Source organism: Poecilia reticulata, linkage group LG21 (assembly GCF_000633615.1).
Source record: "Poecilia reticulata strain Guanapo linkage group LG21, Guppy_female_1.0+MT, whole genome shotgun sequence".
Lineage (NCBI taxonomy): Eukaryota > Metazoa > Chordata > Actinopteri > Cyprinodontiformes > Poeciliidae > Poecilia > Poecilia reticulata.
This window is the reverse complement of record NC_024351.1, coordinates 6,554,234-6,581,330: the sequence shown is the minus strand read 5'-3', so window position 1 is coordinate 6,581,330 and position 27,097 is coordinate 6,554,234. Positions and strand designations below refer to the sequence as shown.

At 39.5% G+C, this 27,097-nt stretch overlaps 3 protein-coding genes across 3 annotated transcripts; 2 read left to right on the top strand and 1 right to left on the bottom strand.

Annotated features, from left to right (window-relative positions):
* Positions 1–1,895: 1,895 nt before the first annotated feature.
* On the top strand, positions 1,896–9,177 carry tmed10 (transmembrane p24 trafficking protein 10). The gene is made up of 5 exons (XM_008397881.2): positions 1,896–2,137; positions 3,832–3,952; positions 4,207–4,280; positions 6,420–6,546; positions 7,877–9,177. The coding sequence occupies exons 1-5, from the start codon at positions 1,952–1,954 to the stop codon at positions 7,996–7,998; spliced, it is 630 nt and encodes a 209-aa protein (XP_008396103.1). The 5' UTR covers positions 1,896–1,951; the 3' UTR covers positions 7,999–9,177.
* Positions 9,178–9,710: 533 nt separating this feature from the next.
* On the top strand, positions 9,711–13,882 carry eif2b2 (eukaryotic translation initiation factor 2B, subunit 2 beta). Its single transcript, XM_008397882.2, has 8 exons — positions 9,711–9,966; positions 10,381–10,501; positions 11,836–11,987; positions 12,903–13,066; positions 13,151–13,246; positions 13,322–13,459; positions 13,542–13,608; positions 13,694–13,882. The coding sequence occupies exons 1-8, from the start codon at positions 9,795–9,797 to the stop codon at positions 13,849–13,851; spliced, it is 1,068 nt and encodes a 355-aa protein (XP_008396104.1). The 5' UTR covers positions 9,711–9,794; the 3' UTR covers positions 13,852–13,882.
* A 4,781-nt stretch (positions 13,883–18,663) lies between these two features.
* On the bottom strand, positions 18,664–24,130 carry zc3h14 (zinc finger CCCH-type containing 14). Its single transcript, XM_008397884.1, has 17 exons — positions 23,977–24,130; positions 23,619–23,661; positions 23,419–23,533; positions 23,299–23,339; positions 23,033–23,198; positions 22,636–22,948; positions 21,713–21,882; positions 21,405–21,505; positions 21,040–21,195; positions 20,896–20,958; positions 20,457–20,598; positions 20,098–20,300; positions 19,854–19,992; positions 19,609–19,748; positions 19,329–19,411; positions 19,131–19,236; positions 18,664–18,880 (listed from the first exon to the last, which is right to left on the bottom strand). The coding sequence occupies exons 1-17, from the start codon at positions 24,010–24,012 to the stop codon at positions 18,873–18,875; spliced, it is 2,025 nt and encodes a 674-aa protein (XP_008396106.1). The 5' UTR covers positions 24,013–24,130; the 3' UTR covers positions 18,664–18,872.
* Between the last annotated feature and the right edge of the window lie 2,967 nt (positions 24,131–27,097).

Here is a 27,097-nt window from a genome sequence, read left to right as displayed (position 1 = left end):
AAAAGAAAAAAAAAAGATTAATATAAGTCATTTATATTAATCTTATATATACTTATTTAGTCACTGATGCTAAGGCTTAGAAGAAAATTTTTTATTCTTGCTCATCTTTACACAAAATTGATAAATATGTGTGATAAATGTTTTCAGATGATTTAGTGCTCCAATCCATCAAACAGATGTGTAAGCTCTGCAGAGGTTTGGTGATTGCAATCAATTTGCATTGTGTCAAAGCATAGAGGCATGTAAGACTTACAGGACAGAGTGTCTTGAGGACCGTAGTTGGGAAATGCTGCATTGCAGGGTGTGTTCATGGGCAACAGTCTTTCTTCAAGAGCAAAGCACCAATGTCTGTGTGTAGAGTCATAGTCAATAAATTGCAATATACGCCGTAATGAGTCTTGATTCTCAGATTAAAAGTACCTTTTGAAAAAGTAACTTTTAATCAGTTATTAAACATATCTTTCCTAAAAAAACAAAAACAAAACATTTATTTACTTTTAGAAATAATGTGCTGGATATATGGATAATGTGTGTCATTGGTTTGATGCAATATTCTGATGTTAGTTGTGATAAATCATAAAAATAAAGGAACGTAATTAATCTATAAAATCTGTTCCATTTAGTGATTAAGTTTCTACAATAAACAGGCTTTTCAGTAATATTCTGATTCTTTCAATGGGTTTGTATAAGTGGAATGCCGTGGGAACAGGAAGTGGACGGGAACCCATGCAACAGGTTAGCAGTTAGCAAAAGTGGAATTTGATTGCAAAATAAAGAACACGAGGTGTGAAGACAGATGTGGACTGAAGCAATTCGAATATGTCATTCCTGCAGTTCCAGTTTACCTAAGATTTTTAAATGGTTCTGAACTTGTGTTGTGAGTAACACTTCTTGTTGTAGTTGTAAGAAAATGTTTTGGCATCAGCCATTTAACACTAAATATTAGGCTCGTTAAATTTTCTAAGATAAACAACAATGAAAAGTTAAACAACAGAGATAATGAAAAACACAAGTGGTTCATATACACTTGCTAAAGTTTCAACTCCTGTTTTTTGGCAAACAATGGCTGTTAGTGAATTCATCAGTGGATGCAATTCTTGCTCAGTCTCTTTCTCACTATTGAAACATGAACACTCATCCCAGTTGAGGTCTGCAATTCTTTGACATACTATTTTGCATTGTTGGAGTAGTTTCAGTAGCCTGGAAACTCCTATGAAGGTTCCCCACTGTTCAACATGTTCCATTGTTGAAAATGGCTCTGACAGGGGTTCAAAGGTCCAAAGTCTTACAAATGGCTATGTAACCCTTTCCAGACTGATACATGTAATTGCCGAGAGATTTTGATCTACTTCAGAATAGTTCCATTCAACAAAATTATTGATTCTAGGTTGGGCAGTAATAATACCTGGGTGTTGCCACATAAATTGAGCCTGTTTGAAGTGGAAATCTTCCATGATCATTCTTCAGATGTTTCATCACAGCTTAAGATTTTTTTTTCTTCTCATAGCTCGTACTGTACAAAGTTCTTATCTCTGTGAGTGTAACACACACATTCTTTCCCTCTCTTTCTCTCTCTCTCTCTCTCTCTCTCTCTTTCTAACACCATCTGTGTATGAATGGGTGAATGATTGAATGTAGTGCAAAGCGCGGAGTCCTCAGATTTAATAAAGTGCTAAACAAATGCAGGACATGAGGGAGACTCTCTTACCAACTTCACGAGCTCTTTCACTTTTACTTTAAGATACATTTAGTACCAATATATGTTAATCTCTGGGATAAAGATTGAGTCTCCTTCTTACTTAAGACTGTTCCTCCTGCATCTAAAAACATTATATAGCAGTTCTCCCTCCAGGTCAGCGGGGGCGCTGCTGCGCTCAGCGAGGCCGCTTTTGGGAGCCGGAGCTCGGTGTAAAGCTGGTTGGTTGGCAAGGGCTGGTTGGTCGGTCGGTTCATGGTAGCCATGGCTCGATTTGCTGCGCTATTGCTGTTACCGGTTCTCATTGAATCCGTCGTTTCAATTTCTTTCTTTTTACCGGTCAACTCTAGAAAATGCTTACGAGAGGAGATCCATAAAGACGTCCTGGTTACGGGGGAGTATGAAATCAGCGAGCAGGCGAACACCAAAACTAACCTGAAGGTGAGCACATACTGGGGGGCCGTTGAAGCCAAAACAGTTCAAATAAAACCAAAATGGCTTTTTATTGTTATATATCAGTAGCAAAGAGAAGTAGCTGTGACACAGTGGGATAGTTTATTCTTGTAAGTTTAATTTGAAGGACTGAAGGACTTTAGTCAGTGACAACTGTTGTTAGCATTGCTGCTAAGGTAGGCCCGAAAAACTCGTCTTCCTGGTTTTACAGTGAGCTAGCTAGCTAGCTAGCTAATGCTCTCATTGTTTTCTCACTTATTGGTTTTGATATAATTTGCTTGTTGTATTAACTCTGATTACTTTGACGCCAGCCGTGAAGCCCATTGTGAGTGTTTGCTCTGCATTATTTGGTTATATTTACAATATTTATGTAGGTGTCATAGTCTCTGCTGTGTAGCTGTTACACGTCACTCTTACAGACTGCTCAGACGCATACACGTCAGATTTAGTTTGTGTGTAATATTCACATGAACCAGGCCTGGGGAATTTTTTATTTATATTAATGGCGTCTGCAACCATACTTTTTATTTTTTCTTAAATCTAAAAATATATTTTAAAAGCTAACAGCTGTCAAGTTTAGGATTTGTATGCTGTAAAACTAAAAAATCACGGATGACAATCTCAAGTCTGTTTTATTTTCCCATCTATTTTCATCATAGCTGAAAGTAAAAAGTGTTTGTTTTTTCAGTCTGGAAACACAAATGTAAATGGGATATTCTGGGAGGTTCTTTATGAATTTATTAAAGGTCATTTTTGGGTCATTAGCTTTAATGCGATAAAGTAAAACATTTCAGTTTTGATTCTAAACAACTTTATGCACATTTTTTATTTGATTGTTTCTTCATATGTTAATGAACATATTTAAACAGAATGCTTTTTTTTTTAAATGTATTATAATCTGTGCTCACAGTAATGCATTTAGTGTGCCAGATGGTGGTTTGCAAACCATTTTAATGTCACATTATTGTATGACCCATTCAAATTCAGTCTAAGGGGCAGCAGACTAACACGTCAAATATGTGACTGCAACAAAGTTAACAGCTGGTTGCTTCCAAAGTTGAAAAAGTCTTAAATACTCATTAAAATCGGAATTTGCTGAATATGATGGATTTCAGATTATTTATTAACAAGAATGTGTTCTCCTGTAGTTTGTATTTCAATACAGATGATTTAATAATGATTTTATCAGTGGTGAGTGAGCTAATAAACTTCTCCGACCTCCTCCTGTTGATAAAAGTGTTGCTCTTATCCTATCAGCAACAGAAGCTGTTAAAAATACTAAGGACAATAAAAGGCTGCAAAATACATGATAAATTGTTGAGCGTTCTGAACGTTGTTAGACAACCGAAAAGATCCACACAGTTCTGTTAATCTGCAATCTTTTATCAAATTAAAAATTATATTTAGAATTTGTTCGTCACTGTTCACAGGTGCAGTGAGATTAAAGTCAGCGACAACAGTGCAAACAATGCAGAAAATATGTACAATATAAATATGGTGACATTTCCATTATTTACAATATTAAATCAGGTAAAAGTATATATACATACACAGATAACCACCATAATTAGTTTTCTTTCATTGAAAATAATTAATTTAAAAAGGATTTTTCAAACTACTCCAAAAATGTTGGCTATGTTCTCCCAGAATATGTCTAAATGTTTGTTGTTGTAACTTTGTAGATCACTGACTCTTCCAGCCACACTCTTTACTCGAAGGAAGATGCAACAAAAGGAAAGTTTGCCTTCACCACAGAGGACTACGACATGTTTGAGGTTTGCTTTGAAAGCAAATCACCCATGGGTAAGCAAAATTGTAAAGCAATTAAAAGCTTATCAGAGGAATCTAATCAAAATGCAGTCCTATATTTGATTGTATTGTGAATCCCTCATATTATTCTTAATAATCTGGAGACATTTTTGATGTATTTAAATCCTCAAAAGTTCTGATAAATATAACTTTTATTTTTTAGTTTTTTTAGTTTACTGAGAATGTTAATTGTCCTTTGCAAAATAAGCAATCACAATGTTTAATTTCAATTCTGTGAAAATCCGCAGGAACAGGAAGAGTGCCTGACCAGCTGGTCAATCTGGACATGAAGCATGGTGTCGAGGCCAAAAACTACGAAGAGGTAAAGTGTCAGAAGACTGAAATCTGTGCTTCCTGATGTCGAATAAACGCAATCCAAATTGTAGATAAAATGTCTTGCGTACGCTCCCAGTACTCTTACAGATGGGATTTTTACTCCCAAATGTGCTTGAAATATGCCAGCATGAATATTTCTACTCAGATTTTAGTGCTGTGTTCATCTATCATTTAATCAAGTTAGTTGAGTTAGAAAAATAATAGAAAGACGGAGGCGTTTTGAAATGAGTGTAAAAGTTAGTTTGCTTCCTTTGTACAAACGGTAGCGTGGGTGTCTTTTGTCAACACTGTGAAAATGACATTTTTAAGAAATGCCAAGTAAACCTAAAAATTAAAATGGTCCCGTGACAAAAATAATGAACACGGACTTTATATAAAAGTGGGAATCTGCTGTTTTGCCGTTTTGGGATCCATCTGCGTCAGGTGATTCTTAATGGATTCAAAAAGGAAGAAACACGTCGCTCGTAGCTCAGAATCACCTTTCTCTGCCCACACATGTTGAGCAAACATTACATACTGTTCAGCTGAATGGCGCGTCGGTGGATATTCACAGTTGAACTTGAAGAGGGCATTCCTGTCTGTCGGAGGAAGGGCGGAGCTGGCGTTACGCATGCATTAACTTACATAATGCTTGAATAAATTTGCAACCTGTTCAGTAGGGGGTGTACTTGAAAGAGAAGAAAAATGTCGTTACACAATGCTGTCTGCGTGGCAGATACAATCTGTGCTGTGAAACTTTTTTTTTTTCCCTTTTCTTCCTGATTATCAACTCTTCTGACTGCGCAGGATTTCATTGATTTCAAAGGCTGTGTTTGATTAATTTAGCTCATTAAGGGGGGGCTGAGGGGATTTTTCATTCTTTTAGAAACGGACATGGTTAATCTTGTGTCTTCAGTCAAGTGAATAAAATGTTTGCCCTGCCAGATCTGATAAACTTTTGATCTTTCCGTGTAACTTGCATTACGTCTTCCGGAAGGGGAAACGCTACGTAACCATTTTTCCCTTTTATAACTCGGGAACTTTATTAAGATTTTCCTCAAACTTTGCCCCCAACAGTAGCTTCAGTGCCCATCACTCAACCGAGCACGGACCGGTCTGATGTTTGAACACAACGTTTTTCAGTGTCTGGATGAGCTGTTCCTTTCTCCAAAGCAACAAATATTTAATATTTCACGATAACCCACGTGTGTATCAGCACTGAGTGTGGGTGCATACCTAGAATGTTTTGCAAGATTTGTTGACGTATGATAATACCTGCATGTACTAGTATGGTTTTCCACAAACATTTCCGGTCAGCGTTCCCCTGACCTCTGCTCTGATAAATCTGCTATAACGGCTGTCTTAATCATTTACTGAAGGAAACTGGCAGAACGAAGGTTGCAATCTGTCGTGAAGCATATAGTTGGTATAAGCAGGGAGTCCAAGATTCGAATCTTTGATTCCTCAAGTTTTGTTATCTGAATTTGTTTTACTTTAAACCATCCAGGGTTAGTGTTATCTGTTATCAAATTGTGCTCAGTAATCCCTCAGATGAATGGGAAGGGGAGGAAACTCCATATATAGTAACAAATAAAAGTTTTGTGCCACTCCTCAGTTCATTGCCTTGCCTCCAAGGAATCGAGATGTTCTTATCATATTCTCAAGTGAGCTTGAGCAATAATTATTACAGTGTCTTTATTGTGGCTATTTTAGATGTTTCCAACAGGAAGAGAAAGGCAAACAACCCCATCAAATTAAGTTCAAAGTATATATAATTTACATCTATTAAGGGATTTTACTCAAGTTAGTTTTATAATTAATGTAGGTTTTATGTTTTTGAAGTTTGAATATTGGTCTTTAATTTTCTAAACCTTTCAGAACTGCTGTTATTTTGTTCATGATCAAAATCTCCCTTTTCAACAACTGTTTGAATAATGTTGGTGTTCAAATCTAAGTGAAAGGGAAAGCCTGGCAAATATTTGCCCTATTTGGGAATTTTAGCTCAAGAGTGACACCTGCTGGACTGAGCATTCAACAATTTCAAATGTTTTGTGTTCCGCTTTATTTTGGAATGCCAACATTTTATTTAGAGGTTTTATAAGCTTTCTGTTGATCCTTTTTTTTTTTTTTTTTTCTGTCCCTCCAGATCGCAAAGGTGGAAAAACTGAAGCCTCTGGAGGTTGAGCTCAGGCGACTGGAAGATCTGTCTGAGTCCATCGTCAATGACTTTGCTTACATGAAGAAGAGAGAAGAGGAAATGCGGGATACCAATGGTACGCCAACATAGTACTTACACAGATTCGTACTTTTGCATAATTGTGTGATACGTATTGGGGCTGAAACGATTCCTCGAGTGATTCGAGTACCTCGATTATTAAAATTCCTCGAGGAAAATTGACCTGCCTCGAAGCTTCGTTAATTTATGTTTTATCATTTAGCGCACCGTGTTTCAGCTGGAACATTATTTGCGTTGAGTGGAGCTCTGACTTCCGCCTCTGAGTTGTTGACGGAAGCTACGTGTTAGCGGCATAACGTCCAATCTTCAAATTCGGCCCGCGGGGATTTTACTGATTGGTGATAATTCCGGGTTTTCATCGTTTTTGTGGGACCAATAAACATCCTTAAAATGACCGGCGTGATGCCGGGAGTTCGGCAGCCTGAGCGGAGAGACTGAACACGGCGGGCGGCTGAGGGTTGATGCTTACAGGGTAAGAGCAGCTTTACGGACCGAACCGCACAATAAACTTATATCATCCCGGTCTGAACAAACGGGAGGCGGAACATGACTGGTAGATGAGTTTCTGAATGGAGGAGCGGTAAATATCCCGTGTTGCTCCCCCGGTCTACAAAAAAGTAACTGGTAGGGAAGCTCAAATGTGGAAAAAATAGACTGATGTTGATATCCGATAGTAACACTGGTGTTATGGAAGATTTACCAATATTTTATTTCATAATTGTTTTTATCCGATTACTCGATTAATCGTAAGAAAAATCTATAGATTACTCGATTACTAAAATAATCGTTTACAACAGCCCTAATACGTATGTAAAATGAGCATACTAGCTGGTGGCTCTTCTGCCTCTGAAAGCGGCTCTTCCTAACTTAGGATAATAATTATGTGAAAAACAAATTGTTTCTAATAAAGGAAGGTTTTTAAACTTCTCTACATAGATCTGTTCTAGCAGATTGAGCCTAGTGGTCTTTTAAGTCAGTTACTTCATAATTACAGTTTGTGAGTTAGTTGTTTTGAAGTTGACTGACTGCTTTTCTACAGTTTTCAAAAATATGAAAAGGACTGAGAGGAGTGAATTCTTAAAAGTAAACTTATTTTGTTTTGTCTTTAATCTAACAATAAAAATGCAATTTATCAGTTTTCACAATAAAACTAACTTTAATGCAGTGTATATTTGTGAAACCGACAAGGTTTAAGAACATTTTGTGTCTGTCTTTAGAAAAATGTTATTTTATTGGGCAGGAATTGCTCTTTGAACTGAAAAGGCTGCTGATGCCTAATCTGAAAACTAGATGGTTTTTAATTTCTTGCAGGGATAGCAAGAATTTCTTACTGTCCAATAATACTAGCATTTTTAATTTCTCCACAGAGTCTACAAACACCCGCGTGCTGTACTTCAGTGTGTTCTCCATGTGTTGTCTCATCGGCCTGGCCACGTGGCAGGTCTTCTACCTGCGGCGCTTCTTCAAGGCAAAGAAGCTGATCGAGTAGATCGACTCATCCGGCTGCTTCCCTCGAGGGACGCTGCCTCCCAGTCAGCAAACGCATCCCAGCAATCCACTCTCCTTGGACTAGCTTCAACAAAACAAGCAGGGTTTAGGGAGCTCAACATCTAGTTTTCAAAGCTCTGAGAGTATCCATGTTTCCAGGAAAATAAGATTTACCTGCTTGTTTAGTAGTTGGAAACATGAAAACCCTGTAGGGAGAAATGCCTTGTCAAACATGGGAGAGAGAAATTTCTTTCTACACTGTTTTGAATGTTACAGCTGACTGAATAAGATGGATTTTCTTTTTCTATCAACCCTTTGAAAAGTTGGTTTGTTTTTATTTCTGAGCTCGGTTTGAGTGGATGTGCCACAAGTGAATGTCTGCCCCTTCTGTTAATGTACACATTATTTACAAGGCCACATAAACTAAACACCTTTTTATTAAGTGAAGGCTTTAAGAAACATGGTGTGTTGTTCCTTTAAGACAATTGGAACCACTGAACTTCTGTGTTGTCACTTAAACTACATATATGTTCGGTAGCTAAAATTAACTGTCTTTAGTTTGTTTTCATATTGTAATTACCACCTAGATGCTTCTACTGGTATCTTTTTCTTTTTATTTTTGCGGGGCGGGTGGGAGTTGAGTTTTCAGATTAATGTTCTCAATTATAAATTCTTGCATTCTTGCAAATTTTTGCATGTTCAGATGTTCTTTTGTTTTTGAACATCCATTAAAAGTATAGAGGAACCAATATTCTTACATTCAAGCAATTCCTCTTTCCCCTCTTCAATGTATTTATGCAATCTTTCTTGTTGAAATGCAGTTGTTGGCGACTGTGACAAGAATTGAACAATTATCCAAACGTGCACCCTTTTGCTTTAAACTGGCAACTCCAAGTTACAGCATATCACCTCCCAGTACCAGAACCTGCTGATCCATCCAGTGTTCCTATTTTCATTCAAACATTTGAGGCCGGGGTCATGTGAATACGGGTGGTTTCAGATATTAATGTTTTTGTTTTGGTTCTTTTTTTTTTTTTGACAGGAAATGTTGAAGGCTGTCCTGGTACATTTTTAACAATGAACATGCGCATGGAGCGCAGTCAATTTTTATGTTGACTGGTAAATTTTGTAAATTTGTGTTGGGCTTTTATTCAATAAAATATTGGATGGATTTACATGACTTATTTTGTAGTTTAATCTATATTTTTGAGGGGGAGAAATATACATTTTTGTTTCAGAAAGTGGTTTAGGGTTAAAATACATATATGAACCAAATTTCAACCAATAAAACGACTAATAACTTCAACAGAAAAACTGATAGGCGACTCGGTGTTGTACCCAAAACATCGCCCCCTGCTGTGAAAAGAACTCATATTTGCAGCTTAAACATTTAATTTCCAATAAATCTGTGAAAATTAAACAAGTTTGCCAACAGACTTTAAGATTTTACTACTATTAAGAGTATATTTATGTACTTATTTTTAAATGGGGTATAGGGGTTATTTAATGGCGGCCACTGTAGAAAGCATGTCACTTCGAGACTTGCTCAGCTGGTCTATAGTAGCAGAATGTGCTCATATCAAAATAAAGCTAACTATAGTGGAAAACAAACGATATTTGCTTTAGCCCTTTGGTCGGTTTTGCTGGTGAAAACAAGCGCTATAATAAAGGGAGACCAGACGGAGCGCTTTTTATGCTACAACACCGGATGTTCTTTACAAGTACTTCCTGGTCAACATTAACAGTAGAAACTTGCAGTCTTCTTTTTCTGACGGTTCGTTGATTTGGAAAACAACTATGCCGGGCCCCGACAAAGAAACCGACCTGACTGAGCGGGTTGAAGCCTTTCTGTCCGACCTGAAGCGCGGAGGTAGCGGGGCGGGACCTCTGCGGGGCTCGGCGGAGACTGCCCGAGAAACGACCGCACTGCTTCGCAAGATTACAGCCCAGGCTCGGTGGAGTAGCGCAGGTTCTTCTCACTTGATTTATTTTGACGATTTCTGATAATAATAATGATAATAATGCAGAGGACTATATTACTGTGAAATTGGTTCTGTTGTTGTTGTAATGTGTGTGTGTGTGTGTGTGTAGGTTGTTATTATCTGTGAAGATCTCAGACATCTGTTGTAACATCTGTGAAATGATTGAAATAGGGCGAGTTACGTCATGGTTTCTTATTTGTGTACGTTTACTAAATTGAGCAACATTTTTGCTACATTTTTATAAAGACACTAGTTAAAAAACTAATAAGTAATAATTTCTCTACAATGTTATAATAACAAAACCAAAAGGGGAAACTTAGGGTAGAGGTGCAATTAAAGCAACAATATAGTAACAACTACTACTTATATTAAAACGTTTTTTTGTTGATTGCTGCTTTTAGGTGATCTGATGGAAATCATACGGAAAGAAGGGAGGAGAATGACGGCCGCCCAGCCGTCAGAGACCACAGTGGGTAACATGATCAGGAGGGTCCTGAAGATCATCAGAGAGGAGTACGCCAGGTGAGGACAGACAGCTGCGGAGTCAGATAGTTCCTAATCCATGCACTGGGAACGTAAGACAAAAAGACATTAAGTAAAACAGTGCTGTTTGTAGCACATGAAATATCCCAACTTATCACATCACTGTGAAATGAGTATTTTTCCATGTACAGTAATGACAAAAGAAAAATAAACCTCAATTCTAAGATTTTATGAATCAGAAAATCATAAAATCTTAGAATTTTATGATTCTAAGACCACACTGTACAAAGCCTCCAGTAGAAGCTGTTACCCTCTAAACACATCGGAGAGGATCCCCTCTTGAATTTCATGTAATCATAATGTCCTCTGTCCCATTTCAGCTATGGGACAGCGGACAATGAACAATGTGATGAACAATTGTTCATCACATTGTTCATTGTGATGAACAATGTGTGTTTGTTCATCACATTCTACTAGATTTTCTAGATATTTAGTCAAATTCTTAATTTAATATAGTGAATATTTTGTCATAGTCAAAATGGAAAGCTTGTGGACAGACTAAGTACCACTCACTGCTTAAGTAGGATTAAAGAGAAAAAATGGGTACTGAAAACTGCTAACACATTAAAAACCGTCATTCCAAATTTAGACAATGTAGTGCTTAGAGAATTAGCAAAAACCCCAATACTTGCATTTCAGACCCTGTAAAGTTTAAATATTAAAACAATAATTGGAAAAAAACTAAAACAAATAAATAGAACTTGCCAGGAAAAAGTATCTTCTTTCTAAAGAGAAAATGGCAACAAGATTGGATCTAAAGCTACCACTATTTCTGGAATAATTTCCTTTGGACAGATGAGACGAAGATGAAGAGGGTGCAGCTGTTGATCCATGTGGTGGAGGTTGTAATTATTGGCGCTTGTTTGGCAGCCATGGGAGCTGATGGTGGGTTGAAATCTGGTCACATAAATAACTAAAGCAATGTTGGATAAAGCCTAGGAGAATATGACAGACTTCTGAAAAATGCAGTTGTAGAAAATTCTGAATCATAAGACGACTTTCCACGTTAGCCTCAACTTTTTTTTTTTTAATTAAATATTTGTAACAATCTAATAACAAATTTTTTGCTTGGCTAAGTCTGCACTTACCTCATGTAGATTTGCCTCTACTTTGTCTTTGTGTTTCCTTTTATGGATGCACTGTTCCTCAATGTTCATTCTGCAGAGTGTAATGAAAGTGTTTGAATCGGACGTCCACATGCTACTTTAGCAGAAAGGTTCACCTTCAAAAATATGCTTGGCACCCTAGAGTCGCCAAAATAAAACTGTTAAAAAATTGACCTGATGTCAAGCTGTTGAGGTTTTCCCCCTCAGGTCTCGAGGAAGCAGCGAAGAGGCAGACCAGCAGGAGTCCCTCCACAAGCTGCTGACCTCTGGAGGACTCTGCGAGGAGAACTTCAGGCAGCACTTTGCTCCCCTCAAAGCAAATGTCATTGAGGCCATCAACGAGCTTCTCACTGAGCTGGGTAAGATGGTGGAGCTGGTTTTACAGAGCTGAACTGCCCACAGTGCTGGTTACTCACTGATGTTCTCTAAAAATCTCCGCGGCCTTCACAGAACACCCGTATTTATGCAGTTGTCTTTTTTTTTTAGTGGTAGCAGAGTGGAGGGGTCTGTATTTGTATCTGGGTTTGTGTGGGTGCTTGGAATCCTTGAAAGTGCTCCAATTTCAATTTGGTGTTTTCAAGATTTGGAAAATGCTTGATTTCTGTATCAAGTCCTTGAAAGTGCTTGATATTCAGTCTTTTGTAATAAAGTGCAATATAACATTTTATCAAAGACCTGCATTTGGAAAGCGTTATTTAGTCGAAACCAGATATTTTCATAGACTTAATAAAAAAAAAAATTGATGCATATTTTTCACTGTCTAAAGTTAGACTAAACTTATTTTGTTTCAGTTCAGTTAGAATTGCCAAACTTATTTCTATTTGCTAAATACTAAAAAACACAGCAAAAACATTTTTTATAGATTTTTTTCTGACTTTCTTTGTATACTGTTTTTAAGCATTTATTTTGATTAGAACGTAATTTACTTTAACATTATTTATTTGGATTGTTTAAATGTAATAACTACTATTCCTAATAAGTCAGTAACTTATTGATCCTCTTATATTTTATACATTAAACAAAGTAAATGAAATCGCTTACCTTGTCCCTGCTGTAGAATGTAGAATGCTACCACAAAAAAATGATTAACATTATTAAATTCTAATCATACGATAATGTATTGTTTTTATCTCCAAAGTGTGGTGCTGTAAAAGTTTGAAAACCTACCTTGAAAATGCTTGAATTTCACTGTGGGAAAAGTGGAACAAGGAAACTGGAGAAAATATGATATTTTGTCTATAAGTTGAAAGAGATTATTTTTTTTTCTTTTGCAGAAGGAACAACAGATAACATCTCCATGCAGGCCCTGGAGCACATCCACTCCAACGAGGTCATCATGACCATCGGGCGCTCCCGCACGGTGGAGGCATTCCTGAGGGACGCCGCACGTAAACGCAAGTTTCATGTCATCGTTGCGGAGTGCGCCCCCTTCTGTCAGGTATATGAAGTACATCGAAAAGAGCTCGGAAAGCAAAGGTTTACCTACAAGAACGTTCACGGAAAAACCTTCACTTTTCAACAGGGACACGAAATGGCCACCAACCTATCCAAAGCTGGCATTGAAACAACGGTGATTGCTGACGCTGCGATATTTGCGGTCATGTCCCGGGTCAATAAGGTATTTATCTTCACAGAAGACTCGCTCCACATTAAGGCGGTGCAATTTAACTTGTTTGACGATCTGGTTTGGCAGGTCATCATCGGAACGCAGACCGTTCTAGCCAACGGCGGTTTGAGAGCTGTGAACGGCACGCACACTCTCGCCTTGGCAGCCAAGCATCACTCGACGCCTCTTATCGTCTGTGCCCCCATGTTCAAGCTATCGCCTCAGGTAGGAAAACACTAGTTAACAAACGTCTAATAAAAGCAATCTTTTAAACACAAATAATAAAAGAAATATTTTCTCTCCTTAGTTCCCAAACGAGGAGGACACTTTCCATAAATTTGTCTCCCCACATGAAGTCCTCCCTTTCACTGAAGGTACACCCTCATCGATTTACTTTACAAGTTAAGCGTTTATCTTTGGTAGAATATGAAGTTAACATGCTGATTGTGTACGTTTCAGGTGAGATCCTCTCTAAGGTCAACGTGCACTGCCCGGTGTTTGACTACGTTCCTCCAGAGCTCATCACACTGTTCATCTCTAACATTGGAGGACACGCGCCATCATATATCTACCGACTGATGAGTGAACTGTACCACCCAGAGGATCACGAGCTTTAATTTGTGTTGCTAATAAATACATTTAACTTAATCTGTTTTGTGTCTATTACTTACCTTAATAATAATAAAAAAAAAAAACTAAAGTAGTTTTAGATATTGTTGATTCGGTATATAAGCTGCTATACGGAAGATGAAAAGTATTCAACTCTGACTTCCAATGATTGTTCAGTGTCTTAAAGTTGCTGGGATACATGGGCTCTCTATTTAAAATTACAATTTTGAAGAATGTCTACAAGTGAAAACGCTAATCAAATGTTTACTTAGGGTTGCTTGTAATAAAACAAACTATTTTTAAATAAGGTGACTTCTCAAGGCAGTGGGTTGGATTGATTTTTATTAATGGGTAGAGTAAATTTGTATCATCCTCATTTTGATTTAAAATACTGTAGATTTCTCCAGCTGATGTTAAGAGGTTACATGTGGTTGGTGTAGTATGAGATGTCTTCCAGAAGGAGGCGGTGTTGGACAAGAATCCCATATGCTTTTTGAAAGTTTATGTTGAAACAATTAGCTCGAATGAGTGTTAAAGCAGATTTCAGATACCAAAATATGAATGTTAGTGTGACAGTAGTGTATTGCTGAGAATAAAAAGACTGGGTCTCACCGTGTCACTCAGGCTCAACTACAGCATCTATTCACAGGGGCGATCCCACTACTGAGCAGTACGGGGGATTTGACCTGCTCCGTTCCCGACCTGGGCCGGTTCACCCCCCAGGAACACCATATCTATACTGAACTTAGTGTGGACCCCCGCTCAACATAGCCCACTGCAGCTCAGAGCTCCTGAGCTCAAGCAATCCTCCAGCTTCAGCCTCCAGGTAGCTTGGATTACAGGTGAGAGCCACCTCACCCGGCGACAAGCAGCTGATCAGACAAGAAATTGACCAGGAGAGACGAGATAACATGAGAGGAAGGAGAGAGACACCAAGTGGTGGAATATATTACTGCATGTGATTAAGTTTAATGAGTCAGAGTTTCGATTTAAAGTGTTGCTTTTATTATGAATATTTAACCGTCCAAAGTGACTCCACATATTTTTCTAAAAACTGAAAGGATAAGGTCTGACAGGATATATTCACTACTGGGCCACTCAGTGTCCCTCTCTTACTTCTGCTGCTAGCATCTCGTCTCTCCAGGTCAATTTCTTGTCTGATCAACTGCTTGTCGCCGGGTGAGGTGGCTCTCACCTGTAATCCAAGCTACCTGGAGGCTGAAGCTGGAGGATTGCTTGAGCTCAGGAGCTCTGAGCTGCAGTGGGCTATGTTGAGCGGGGGTCCACACTAAGTTCAGTATAGATATGGTGTTCCTGGGGGAGCCTTGGACCACCAGGTCCTCTAAGGAGGGGTGAACCGGCCCAGGTCAGGAATGGAGCAGGCCAAATCCCCCGTACTGCCCAGTAGTGGGATCGCCCTTGTGAATAGATGCTGTAGTTCAGCCTGAGCAACACAGTGAGACCCAGTCTTTTTATACTCAGCAATAAAGTACTGTCACATCGACATTTACTTTTTAGCATCACTCAGCTTGCTTGAACACTCATTGCAGCTTCTTGTTTCATTCAAAAACCTCCAAAAAAGCAGCTGAGATTTGTGTCCAACACCGCCTCCTTCTGGAGAGCGGCAGACACTACATCAAGCTGGTGCAACTTAAAAACTTCAGACATTCTGGTTTGTTCAACTGATAAAGTCAACTCAGTAAACAACAAGCAAGCAGAGATGTGATGATTCAGATGTCGGACTTCAGCAGAAGTAAGTTAAAGTTTCAGGGGTTGCAGCTTTGTGATACTTAATAAAATGATGTAGTATCTGCTGTCCTCCAGCAGGAGGCGGTGTTAGACAAGAGTCCCAGCTGCTTTTTGAAGGATTTTGATGAATCGAGACGCTAGAATTAGTGTTAAAACAGGTTTAAGATGCCAAAATATATACAGGTCCTTCTCAAAGATTTTGCATATTCTGATGAAGTTCATTATTTTCCATAATGTAATGATAAAAAGTAAACTGTCATATATTTTAGATTCATTGCACACGAACTGAAATATTTCAGGTCTTTTATTGTTTTACTGATGATTTTGGCATACAGCTCATGAAAACCCCAAATCCATGTCTCAAAAAATTAGCATATTTCATCCGACCAATAAAAAAAAGTGTTTTAATACCAAAAAGCCAACCTTCAAATAATTATGTTCAGTTATGCACTCAATACTTGGTCAGGAACCCTTTTGCAGCCGTCAGTGCGGCGTGGCATGGAGGCAAYCAGCCTGTGGCACTGCTGAGATGTTATGGAGGCCCAGGATGCTGCGATGACGGCTGTAAGCTCATCCAGAGTGTTGGGTCTTGCRTCTCTCAACTTTCTCTTCACAATATCCCACAGATTCTCTATGGGGTTCAGGTCAGGAGAGTTGGCAGGAAAATTGAGCACAGTAACACCATGGTCAGTAATACCAGTGGTTTTGGCTCTGTGAGCAGGTGTCAGGTCGTGCTGAAAAATTAAATCTTCATCTCCATAAAGCAGATGGAAGCATGAAGTGCTCCAAAATCTCCTGATAGCTGCTGCATTGACCCTGCCCTTGATAAAACACAGTGGACCAACACCAGCAGCTGACATGGCTCCCCAGACCATCACTGACTGTGGGTACTTGACACTGGACTTCTGGCATTTTGGCATTTCCTTCTCTCCCCAGTCTTCCTCCAGACTCTGGAACCTTGATTTCCGAATGACATGCAAAATTTGCTTTCATCCGAAAAAAGTACTTTGAACCACTGAGCAACAGTCCAGTACTGCTTCTCTGTAGCCCAGGTCTGACGCTGTTTCTGGTTCAAAAGTGGCTTGACCTTTGACCTCGGGAATGCAGCACCTGTAGCCCATTTCTTGCACACGCCTGAGCACGGTGGCTCTGGATGTTTCTACTCCAGACTCAGTCCACTGCTTCTGCAGGTCCCCCAAGGTCTGGAATTGGTCCTTCTCCACAATCTTCCTCAGAGTCTGGTCACCTCTTCTCGTGCAGTGTTTTCTGCCACAATTTTTCCTTCCCACTGAGGTGCCTTGATACAACACTCTGGGAACAGCCTATTCGTTCAGAAATGTCTTTCTGTGTCTTACCCTTACTGAGGGTGTCAATGATGGCCTTCTGGACAGCAGTCARGTCAGCAGTCTTAYCCATGATTGCGGTTTTGAGTAATGAACCAGGCTGGGAGTTTTTAAAAGTCTCAGGAATCTTTTGCAGGTGTTTAGAGTTACTTTGTTGATTCAGTTGATTCAGATTCAGCTCGTTCAGAGAACCTTTTCATGATATGCTAATTTTTTGAGACAGGGATTTTGGGTTTTCATGAGCTGTATGCCAAAATCATCAGTATTAAAACAATAAAAGACCTGACATATTTCAGTTGATGTGCAATGAATCTAAAATATATGACAGTTTAATTTTTATCATTACATTATGGAAAATAATGAACTTTATCACAATATGCAATTTTTTGAGAAGGACCTGTAGATATTGGTGTGATAGTAGTGTATTGCTGAGTATAAAAAACTGGGTCTCACCATTTTGCTCAGGCTGAACTACAGCATCTATTCACAGGCGCGATCCCACTACTGAGCAGTACGGGGGATTTGACCTGCTCCGTTCCCGACCTGGGCTGGTTCACCCCTCCTTGGAGGACCTGGTGATCCAAGGCTCCCCCAGGAACACCATATCTATACTGAACTTAGTGTGGACCCCCACTCAACATAGCCCACTGCAGCTCAGAGCTCCTGAGCTCAAGCGATCCTCCAGCCTCAGCCTCCAGGTAGCTTGGATTACAGGTGAGAGCCACCTCACCCGGCGACAAGCAGCTGATCAGACAAGTAAATCAAAATTACAGTTCTGTTTTAAAATGGAAAAAGTAAGTCCCTTTTTAAAGTTTATTTTTTATGGAAGACTGAAATTTTGCACTCATTAATGCTTTCCCTCTTGGTTGTACATTTTATAGGAACTGGCAGTAAAAAAAATGCAATCCAATTTATTCTGCTGAATCTTTGAAGAGTAAAATAAGTAAATTAGACATGGGGATCCAGATCTTATGGTAATTGGTGGATTTTTTTTTTCACACCTTTTTGCATGATTTGGTAGAAATGCTTATAAGCAAGAACAAAACAGGAGACAGAAAAAATGTAAAATTAATACATGGAAGTAAAAACAGTTGCAGTAAAACAGTTTTTACATTAAAAAGATATCTAATGGAAAAATGTAAATGTATATATATTTTAAAAACAGTGTAATTTTTTATGTTTAAATCATAATTTTAAGTTGTGATCTGAATGTCAGTTAAATTATAAAACAAGTTCTCCTTTTTAAATTAATTGGCATACTTTATACCTTTTATCATGTCACCGTTAGTCCCCCAGCTATGGTTTTTAGAAGCTGCTAAAAGATGACTTGAGAAACCAACGTTGTTGCCGACATGTTTTTGTCAGTGAAATAATCATTCCATTTATTCTGACATCTAGATGCAGAAACTTAAAACTGACTCTGAACTGTAGTTTTTTCGTGTTTGTTTTTTTTAGATTAGTAAAACTATAATTTCACAGAATCTGTGCTGTGGAGTTTTAAGTATTTAAAAACAGTCATATTTGACTGGTTTCAGCAGAAGAGCAAATAAGAGCCCTGCACTGTTATACTTTGATATCATGTCAGCAGCTGATGTAAATAATCTTGTTCTCAGGAAAAGATCGAAATCTATAAAAGGAAGTCTTTTTCCTCACTTGATTCATAAAAGGGTTCATATTGAGTCTACAAAGCTGCATGTTAAAAAAACAACAAGAAATGACAACAGGAAATAAATAGAAACATTGTTGAGTCTTTAATATCTGGAGCACGTGTGCAGAAACTCGCTTTTCATCTTACAAAAAAATTTCATAAAAATCAGTCAAAACAATATAATAAAAGAACATAATTAACGGTTACATTTACTAATGAGGCTCCAGAAACACAAGAAAAAGAACATCATCTTCCACAGCTTGATAGTTGACCATCAGACTCTCTGGGCTTAATTAGCTGGAAAAGAAAAAACATATATTTTTAGTGCATGCAGCAAATTTACATAAAATCAACTCCACAATAATTATCGACATGGCAACGTTAATTAAACTTATCAAGACGGGCGTAACTGTTTCAGGTGAAAACGAGATATTTGCAAAATGAGATTAATCTCATTAGTTTGGTTGAGGAGAATCAGTTTGTCAAAGGCTAAAAAGATTCTAATTTATGCAAGAAAATATTTTTGAGACGTTCCACTGCGGTTCACCTGCTCTGTCTTTCGTCCACTTCAGGGCATGTCTCGGAGGCACAGCTGTAGTTGGATGGTAGAAAGTGCATCCCGCTCGTTTGCACTGAGTCGCAAAGCGACAGGGCTGCAGCGGAACAGAAAAACAAGTCAGTGCTGCTCAGTTTGAACGCAAAAAAAAAAAAAAGTTGGTTAATGGCCTCTATGCTGAGCTGCTACCTTTGGATGATAAAACGTACAATCCACCTTCTTGCACTCTGGGAAGAAGCGACACACAGTCGCACTCGAACTTTGCTGCACAACTGTAAAAACAAGTTACAAACAATAAGTAACAAGAAGTTGTTACGGCAATAAAAAGCACATGTTTTAATACTTATGCAGCTACAGCTGCGGCTTTTATTCTTCTTAATATCAGATCACCTTGGAATCTCACTGGCTATTACATGTTCAAACAAAAAAATGTCATATCTAAGTTATAGGTGTTATTTGTTTGACGTACCTGGTCTGAGTGGAGGAGCAGCAGTGCCTCTGCGGCTGACGTGAGTGAAGGGACAGTCTGGCTTCGTGCAGCGAGCGTCATATTTACAGTTAGGATGCACAAACAGGCATTTATCTCCAAACTTGCAATTTGGAAAAGTCCTGAAAAAAACAACAAAAAACCCCCCAAAAAAACAGCAGTCAATCAGCCGTCAATATACCTTCAATGCCTTTGTAATGTAACTTTTTTCTATTAAAGCCACTCACTTGCACTGCGCCGTCGGGTGATGGTACACACACTCATCTCCACTTTTGCAGACGGGCCAGAACTTGCAGCGCTCCATAACTTTCTGCTTCTTCACTGGAACGTTGTCTTCGTCTGCCACGTCCACGTCCATCCTCCCATCTGTAAATGAACGAAGTAAAGAAAGTGTTACGTGTGTCAATCAGGTTTTTATCCACGAGAGCAATAAATAAAACAACTGCAGAGACCCCCAGCCCCTTTCCACACCTTCTGATGAGACGACCACTCCCTGCAACCTGTCCATGACGCTGACTTTAGGCTCTCTGTAGACGTGGCCCGCTGCCTCTGTAGCCTTTGAGAGCGGCCTCACGTCGTCCAGCTCCATGTCTCCGTCCGTAAGGTTGCCCAGCGGGCTCGGTACTCCGTCTAATGTCACGATGAACTTTGGACTCGAGGTGTCAACGCCCTCTCTGTAAGCGTGACCACAGAAAGTAAGCGGAGTCACCAGAGACAGGCAAAACATACACGTTAACCAAACAGAAACATTTAATGCCTCGTAAAAAAAAAGAAATATTCACAATTCTTGAACTTTTTCATCTCGTAATGAGCTCGTGCTCTGTGCATACCTGGCCTGGACGGTGCGGGGCAAAGCTGGCGGCTGGACTTGTTGCTGACTTCGGGCAGACGCTTCCTCTATGACCGGCCGACTCATTATGAAGGAGCGCGTATCGGAGCTCTTCGGCTCACAGCCAGCAGGGGCTTCGGCGCCTGGTTAAAAAACAAACAAAAAAAACCCCACATGGAAATAAAACTTTGTGGGTGGGTTTTACATTTTATCCATTGTTCCCACTTTATTTAATACAAAAAGAAAACTTTTTTTTTTAGAAATTTTGTATTTTGAATCATGTTTTATTTCTTAGACGTCCGCTAAAATCAGGATTTTGAAATAAATAATTCTTTGTAAGTTAGTATATTTTCATCCACAGAACTTGGTCTGAAAGTTGTAGACAAAAGAGTTGAACATAGGTCTTCTCCAACAGCTTAAACAAATCAAGCATCACCTACCATATTCACGCTGCTGTCTTGCGTCGCTGCCGTCCAGCTGAAGACGCGACGCTAATGATCTCGCTGGAATTAGAAGAACGAAACAACAGAAATAAATCACTTAAGTCAATGACACGGATGAGCAGCTGTTGGGTTCCTGCGTACTTGTTGTTCTGGAGGCGGGCTGGTTGGCGGCGGCGTATGCCTCCGCCCTCGGCGCCAGGCTGTGCAGGTTTTGCATCAGTTGGAGGGCTGCGGTCATCTCTTCGCTGCTGGCCAAGCGCGTACGGGGCGCCACAGGAACAGTCTGTCTCTGCGGGACTGCGGGCGGGGGGTGGGGAGGTTCGGGTAGCAGAGCAGAGATTAGATTTGAAATTGCTGCTTTGAAGTAAGAAAGATTTAGACTGCAGGAAGCCCCAAACTTTCTAAACAATGTTTCAAATAATTAGTTACTAGTTTGTACAGCTAATGATAATGGAATGCTGGTACGGTGCGTTTCCTTTGTCGACGCGTGGCTGACGGGAACGTACTCGGGGGATAGGACGTAGTTTTGGTGATCGAGTCCTGAGCCTCAGAGATGGCCTTCAGTATCAGATTCCTGTTGGCTTGCTTGGCTGGTGGGAGAGTCGGTCTGAAACAGTTTAAACACCCACCAGAAAAAAAAAAGTTACAATCCAGGAAAGAATGCAGATGACTGAAGCTTCACACACACACAAACACACACACGCTGGGACATTTTTAGAAGATTTAACAAAACATAATGCTTAGTTGTGTTTTTTCCATCCTAAAATAAAGAGAGAAATATTTTTAAATGACATTCAGAGATAGCAAGACTGACTTTCGTTCTGGTTTGGAGGGAAGGGAGACTCTGCTGGAGAGGCTTCGGCTGCCGAAACCCGCGTCATCGTCGTCGTCTTCTGCATCGTCGCTGTCCTCATCATCGGCTTGGTTCACTCGAACAATAGAACTTGCCACGGGAGCTTTTCTCTTTCGGGACATCTCTTCTTGCTGTACAAAGGAGGAGCATCGGCATTACTAAGAACACGACTAGGTGCTGATCAGACACATCCGTCCAGCAGCTGAACATCACAGGCAAAACAAAAGAAAGAAATGAAGGTGTCATCACTGATTTCTTTACAGTTATTTTATGATAAATATAAAAATCAAGAACTTAAATGTGAGAACTGGGTCATTTATTGTTGTCGGACCCAACTTTTCTTAGTTGGGTCTAAGAAAAGTACAATTTGGTGCAAATGGCACAATATCATGAGGTTGAACCAGTATTTTTCGGAGGTTTTTAATCGAGACAACTTAAAATGACGTGCATCGTAAACGTAACGTACCGCAATAGAAGGAAAAATCCAAATTTGGACTTTTTTTTTTCCTTCAAATTTGGTCCAGCAATGATTAATTGGAACAGTGGTCCTTAAGGACCAGAATCAGTCCCCTGATCAACAGGTTCAGTGGTTAAAAAAAAGACTATTTTGTCTAAAATGTTCAACACAAGACTCGTTGTGGTAAATCAAGAAGTCGATTCCAACCATCTTGGGAATTTCAGATATTTAATTGGAAGAAACACGAAAAATGGGTCAAACATTACCAAAAAAAAAGAACTTAAAAGCTAAAACCTATTAAAATATTGAAATAATCTGAAGAAATCAAAAATAAGCAAGAAATCCTAACACATTTGAAGCAAAACATAAAGAATTTAATCCTCTTTTGAAAAGCATCATAATAATAAAAAAAAACACCTCCCTGTACCTTGCTCAGCCCGGTTCTGGATGCTTTGCCGCTTCTGCCGTCCTGCTGCCTCATGCTCGAGGATCCCTCGGGGGGCCGACACATCTCCAGAGAGCTCATAGACGTAAACTTGCTCTGACCGGGTCTGTAGATCTCAAGGGTCGGCCGACCAGCACCGCGGGTGCGACCGCTTCCCATTTCCACAGGTTCCTCCGCAATTAGATCGTCGTCCATCTCAGGCTTGATATCGATGACGGCTTCCGAGGGGAGCGGCTCGGTGTGAGGCTTAATAGTCGAGGTATGTCGTGAGAAACCTTTCCCCAGCATCCCTTTCCTGATAAGAAACAAGCATCAGTATTATATTACTTGGAAAAAACTATTTGTAGACAAACTATGTATATCAAAGCATTCCAGGTACCTGCTGTCATAAGCAGAACTAGACACAGGCGCTTCCATCCTATCGGTCCGCGAGCTGGACACTGCCAGCAGCTTCAAGTCTTCTGCTCTGCCATTTTCATCAATACACGGCTTCCCGTACACGGTAACAGAGTCAGACTGCAGATGCCTTAGAGATGATGGTGGCTCTAAAAAACAACAATAACAAAATCAGACAAGCGATGAAACATCAGATCATGGTTGGCAAAGTACAGAAAAAAAACAACTGCTTCAGCAGAAGTTTCTCACCTCCGGCGACCGATCGTAGTTTCTCCAGCACACCATGCAGCCTAGAGAAGGTCATTTAATGTTATGATAGAAAGAAACACGGAGTGAACTCAGAAAGCAAGAACTTCACTTTGATCATACCAAGTGGTAAACTTAATTGTGTTGTTTCCCAGGAACAGGGAGAGATCTTCAGTCATCTGCTGGGAGGTTTTCTTGTTTGCCACCATCACCATGATGTAGTCAGGAAGCTCTTCGTCTGCAGGAGAAAAATAAACATTAAAGAAATGTTAAAAATTTCAGCAGCGTGTGTCCCATGCATTTCGCTAGTTTTATGAGCTTACCAATATAAGCACCGAGCTCCTGGAGCTTGCTTTTTATAGCAGCCTGAAAGACAACAAACCGACAGATCAAATAGCATTAGCGACGTACGGTATGGATAGCATATTAGCTACCCTGATTCCATTTTCAAATGGTAAAACTTTAGAAAAATAGTCAGAGATTTACAAAACAAGCAAAGGAAATGAAACAAGTCAAAAATACTAAACTGAATTGCAAACAGAGGGCCACATAGCCAACCCTGCGCACAAAAAACTGATTTCTAGACACGTTGAAGCTAACAAGCTAAAGAGCTAGCAGCGGCTCGGTATTATTTTTATAAACATGGCGGACTGTTCAAACACAACATCCACAGCTACTCACTCTTATTTTCTTGCTTATTTCAGTTCCGATCTCCATGACTGCTTGTTTATTCAAGAAAACAATATTTCAAAAAGAGGGAACTGTTTTAATGACACCTGCAACACGAAACAGCCAGGGACAGCTGTGACGTAGAATCACGTGATTACCAAGAGGAACCGAGAGGACACGAGTTTAACCGATCCTCAGTTTTGCTCCCTTTTTATGCTTTGAACTTAAGAAAATATTATTTATTTATTTTTAATTTTTAAATGTATTTCATTGCCCCACTGTCCCAATGACGATATATGGGTTTTGACTGGACTAAATAAAAATACAATAAATAAACAAATGAAAACCAAAGATTAATTCAACTACAACAAAACTTAATCAAATGAAAAATTTCAGAAACAAGTAAGCAGAAAACTGATATGTTATGGCAAGAGTAAAAAGCAAAAGAGAAGAAAATCATCCGGGAAACCACGAGATGGCGCAACAGACTGCTGAGGACAACATTTGATTTCTGAATGGAGAAAATCGCTATTTACAGTAGTTAGATCGTCTATATACACGAAGGTGTTTGACAATAAAATAAGACAACTTGAACAATGTGCTCAGCTCTGATGAGAATAAGAATCACACCTTGCTGTGGTGAAACAAGATATTGCCAGTTGCTGATGCTTTGTTTAAACAAATTACTGGAGGTCGTTTATTATAATCTCATTTGTGTCGGCACACTTTTCTGCTCTACGCATGTTTTACTTTCTAATTTTCATTGCTGTGTGTGTGTGTTTTTTACGCAGCAATTATTTCCTGTTTTGCAACCCCTCAATGCCAACTAACAATGACGGGAAGGATCTTGCCTACAGTCTAGACGAATGTCTAACACGTTCTCTGTGGTAGTTGTCTGCTTACTCTCTTTTTGCATTGTTTACATCAGAGCTGAACAAGCATTATCTGCTTGCAAAGGTCAATATGTGGACTTTGTGTGGTGCCAAGTTTTTCTTTATTACCCAATTTTCAGATATTACAACCGCAGAATCAAAATATAGTTGTATTAAGGAATAATTCACACATCATGCGGCTCAATGCTCAGCTCAGTGGTCAAGCATGCTCCAAACCCGTGTAGTTCTGCACTGTTCAAGGTTAAGGAGGAGGCGTAAAGTAGGCAGCCTTTCAGAGACCCCAAGCTTTGAATGGTCTCGTTTGAAACCCTCAGAGAATGCCTGAAACAAATCCAGCTCGGGGCACAAAGGTGCTCTATCTCATTGCTGTTCTTTTTCACAACTTAACAGGATCACAAGAGAAGCTGGACCTCCGCACTGACCTGTGGAACAATAGCTCCAAAACAACATCCATCAGCGCTGTCGAAACATCCCCCGTGCCGTGTTGCACAAGGTTAGGGCTGATGTGTTTTCTTCAGTGTGTTAATGAGCTGGTTTCTCTAATGTATACAAACACAATCATGCTCCTTAAGCATTTCCACATCTTCTCTTTATGAACACAAACATAATGTGTTTTACTTCGATTCTGTGCAACAGAGGAAACACTAGGTAAGTACATAAATGCGGAGTTAATGGAACATCTTTTTCCGGATAAACATCTGAAAAAGAAAAAAGTGCTTTAAATTCATTTACCAAATTTTACTGGAATTCCAGGGAATGCCTCTGTCTACTGTGCATATCTAGGAGTTGACGCTTTCGCTCAGGCAAATAGGGTGGAGAGTATCTCTGAACATCAGTGTAAGGATTCTCGATTGGATTTATGTCTGGAATTTGATTTTCAAACCTTTTGAGTGGAGCACTAACTGTATATTTAGGGTTGCTGTTGTACATCAAGGTGAACCTCCGCTCCGGTCTCAAGTCTTTCTCTGCCTCTAACAAGTTTTCTTCCAGACTTACCCAATGTTTAGTTCTAATCTGCTCCTTTCAGGTTCCTTGCCAATGCCCCTCTTGAGTGCAATGCAAGCCACGGCAGATTATTTATAGCACAGACGCATGTTTAGTTCTGCACCACACACACACAATCAAAGGACAAAGAATCCCCACAGCACAATACCGCCACCACCGTGGTACAGTGTTAGTCTTCCGTTTTGCATTGTTTTGCATTCAGACTACCTGATCACGTTATTCCGCGTTTCCACAAAAGCGCCACGTAACATTTTAATGGAATGCTAAAATTTGTGGCTGTAACGAGGCAAAATGTTCACGAGGTATAAATATGTTTGCGAGGTAAAGTTCACCCGATGTGCTGCGTGCAGATGTAACTGTGATACTTTACTCCCTGTTCTTCATTTGAAGAACAGGGAGTAAACTAGTAAATTAGCAGTGTGACTAATTGCTTAATTTCCAGTGGCATTATGTTGAATCTCAGCTCCTTAAATCTTACCTTTTTTTTTTATCAGCGAAATGCTTTGTTTGTTAGGATGTTATGTGCAACACAAAGAGGAAAAAAAAAAAAGAAAAACAACTTCACAAGCAAGTTTTGATCATGGACCACTAAAACAACATAAGATAAAGGAATTGTGTGAAAAACACTTCTGAGAACATCTACCTTCATTCCAAATGTAGCTGCTTTTGAAGCTTCTGAAAGCTTGTTACCACAAGTTGACTAATCTGCGGCTGGCATCGCCGTACCCTCTCACACAAACATCACTGAGCGGTAACTGTATTTCCTTTTCCTCCGAAACACTTTAAACCAGGAGAGTTGCCTCGTTAATCAACTGATCGACTTCTGCAAACTCTTCAACCGCACGCGCCTTGATGACGACAGTCCTGACACCACAAAAAACTTCATCCTGTCCCAGAGCCAGATGTTACGCTCTGCTCTAATTTTCCTCAGAAAACCAAAAAAAAAAAAAGTCTTGATGTTTTTGTTTTAGTTTTTTTTTTTTCGCAGTGAAGACATTGTGCATCAACACTGGACATAGTAAGAGAAAAGTTAGAAGGTTGTCGAGAAAATCCTTGAAGAAAAAACAGCAACAACCAAAGGAGAAAGAACAATTCACTACAACTGCTCTGCCATGGTGTAGAAACCCTATATTGACTTCCCCTAAGGAGGTGAAGCTCACGTGAATGGGCATGCTGCAGGGTAGTGCCTGCACACAAACCAGTGAGAATCTCAGGGGTGTTATCAGTTTGATGCA

Coding starts and splice junctions, on each gene's coding strand:
- zc3h14 (XM_008397884.1), bottom strand. CDS start 24,012: ATGGAGATCGGAACTGAAATAAGCAAGAAAATAAGA. Junction 23,534..23,618: donor GGAGCTCGGTGCTTATATTG/GTAAGCTCATAA, acceptor TTTCTCCTGCAG/ACGAAGAGCTTCCTGACTAC. Junction 19,993..20,097: donor AGTGGTCGTCTCATCAGAAG/GTGTGGAAAGGG, acceptor GTTCATTTACAG/ATGGGAGGATGGACGTGGAC.
- tmed10 (XM_008397881.2), top strand. CDS start 1,952: ATGGTAGCCATGGCTCGATTTGCTGCGCTATTGCTGTTACCGGTTCTC. Junction 4,281..6,419: donor AGGCCAAAAACTACGAAGAG/GTAAAGTGTCAG, acceptor CTGTCCCTCCAG/ATCGCAAAGGTGGAAAAACT. Junction 6,547..7,876: donor GGAAATGCGGGATACCAATG/GTACGCCAACAT, acceptor ATTTCTCCACAG/AGTCTACAAACACCCGCGTG.
- eif2b2 (XM_008397882.2), top strand. CDS start 9,795: ATGCCGGGCCCCGACAAAGAAACCGACCTGACTGAGCGGGTTGAAGCC. Junction 10,502..11,835: donor ATCAGAGAGGAGTACGCCAG/GTGAGGACAGAC, acceptor TTTCCCCCTCAG/GTCTCGAGGAAGCAGCGAAG. Junction 11,988..12,902: donor CGAGCTTCTCACTGAGCTGG/GTAAGATGGTGG, acceptor TTTCTTTTGCAG/AAGGAACAACAGATAACATC.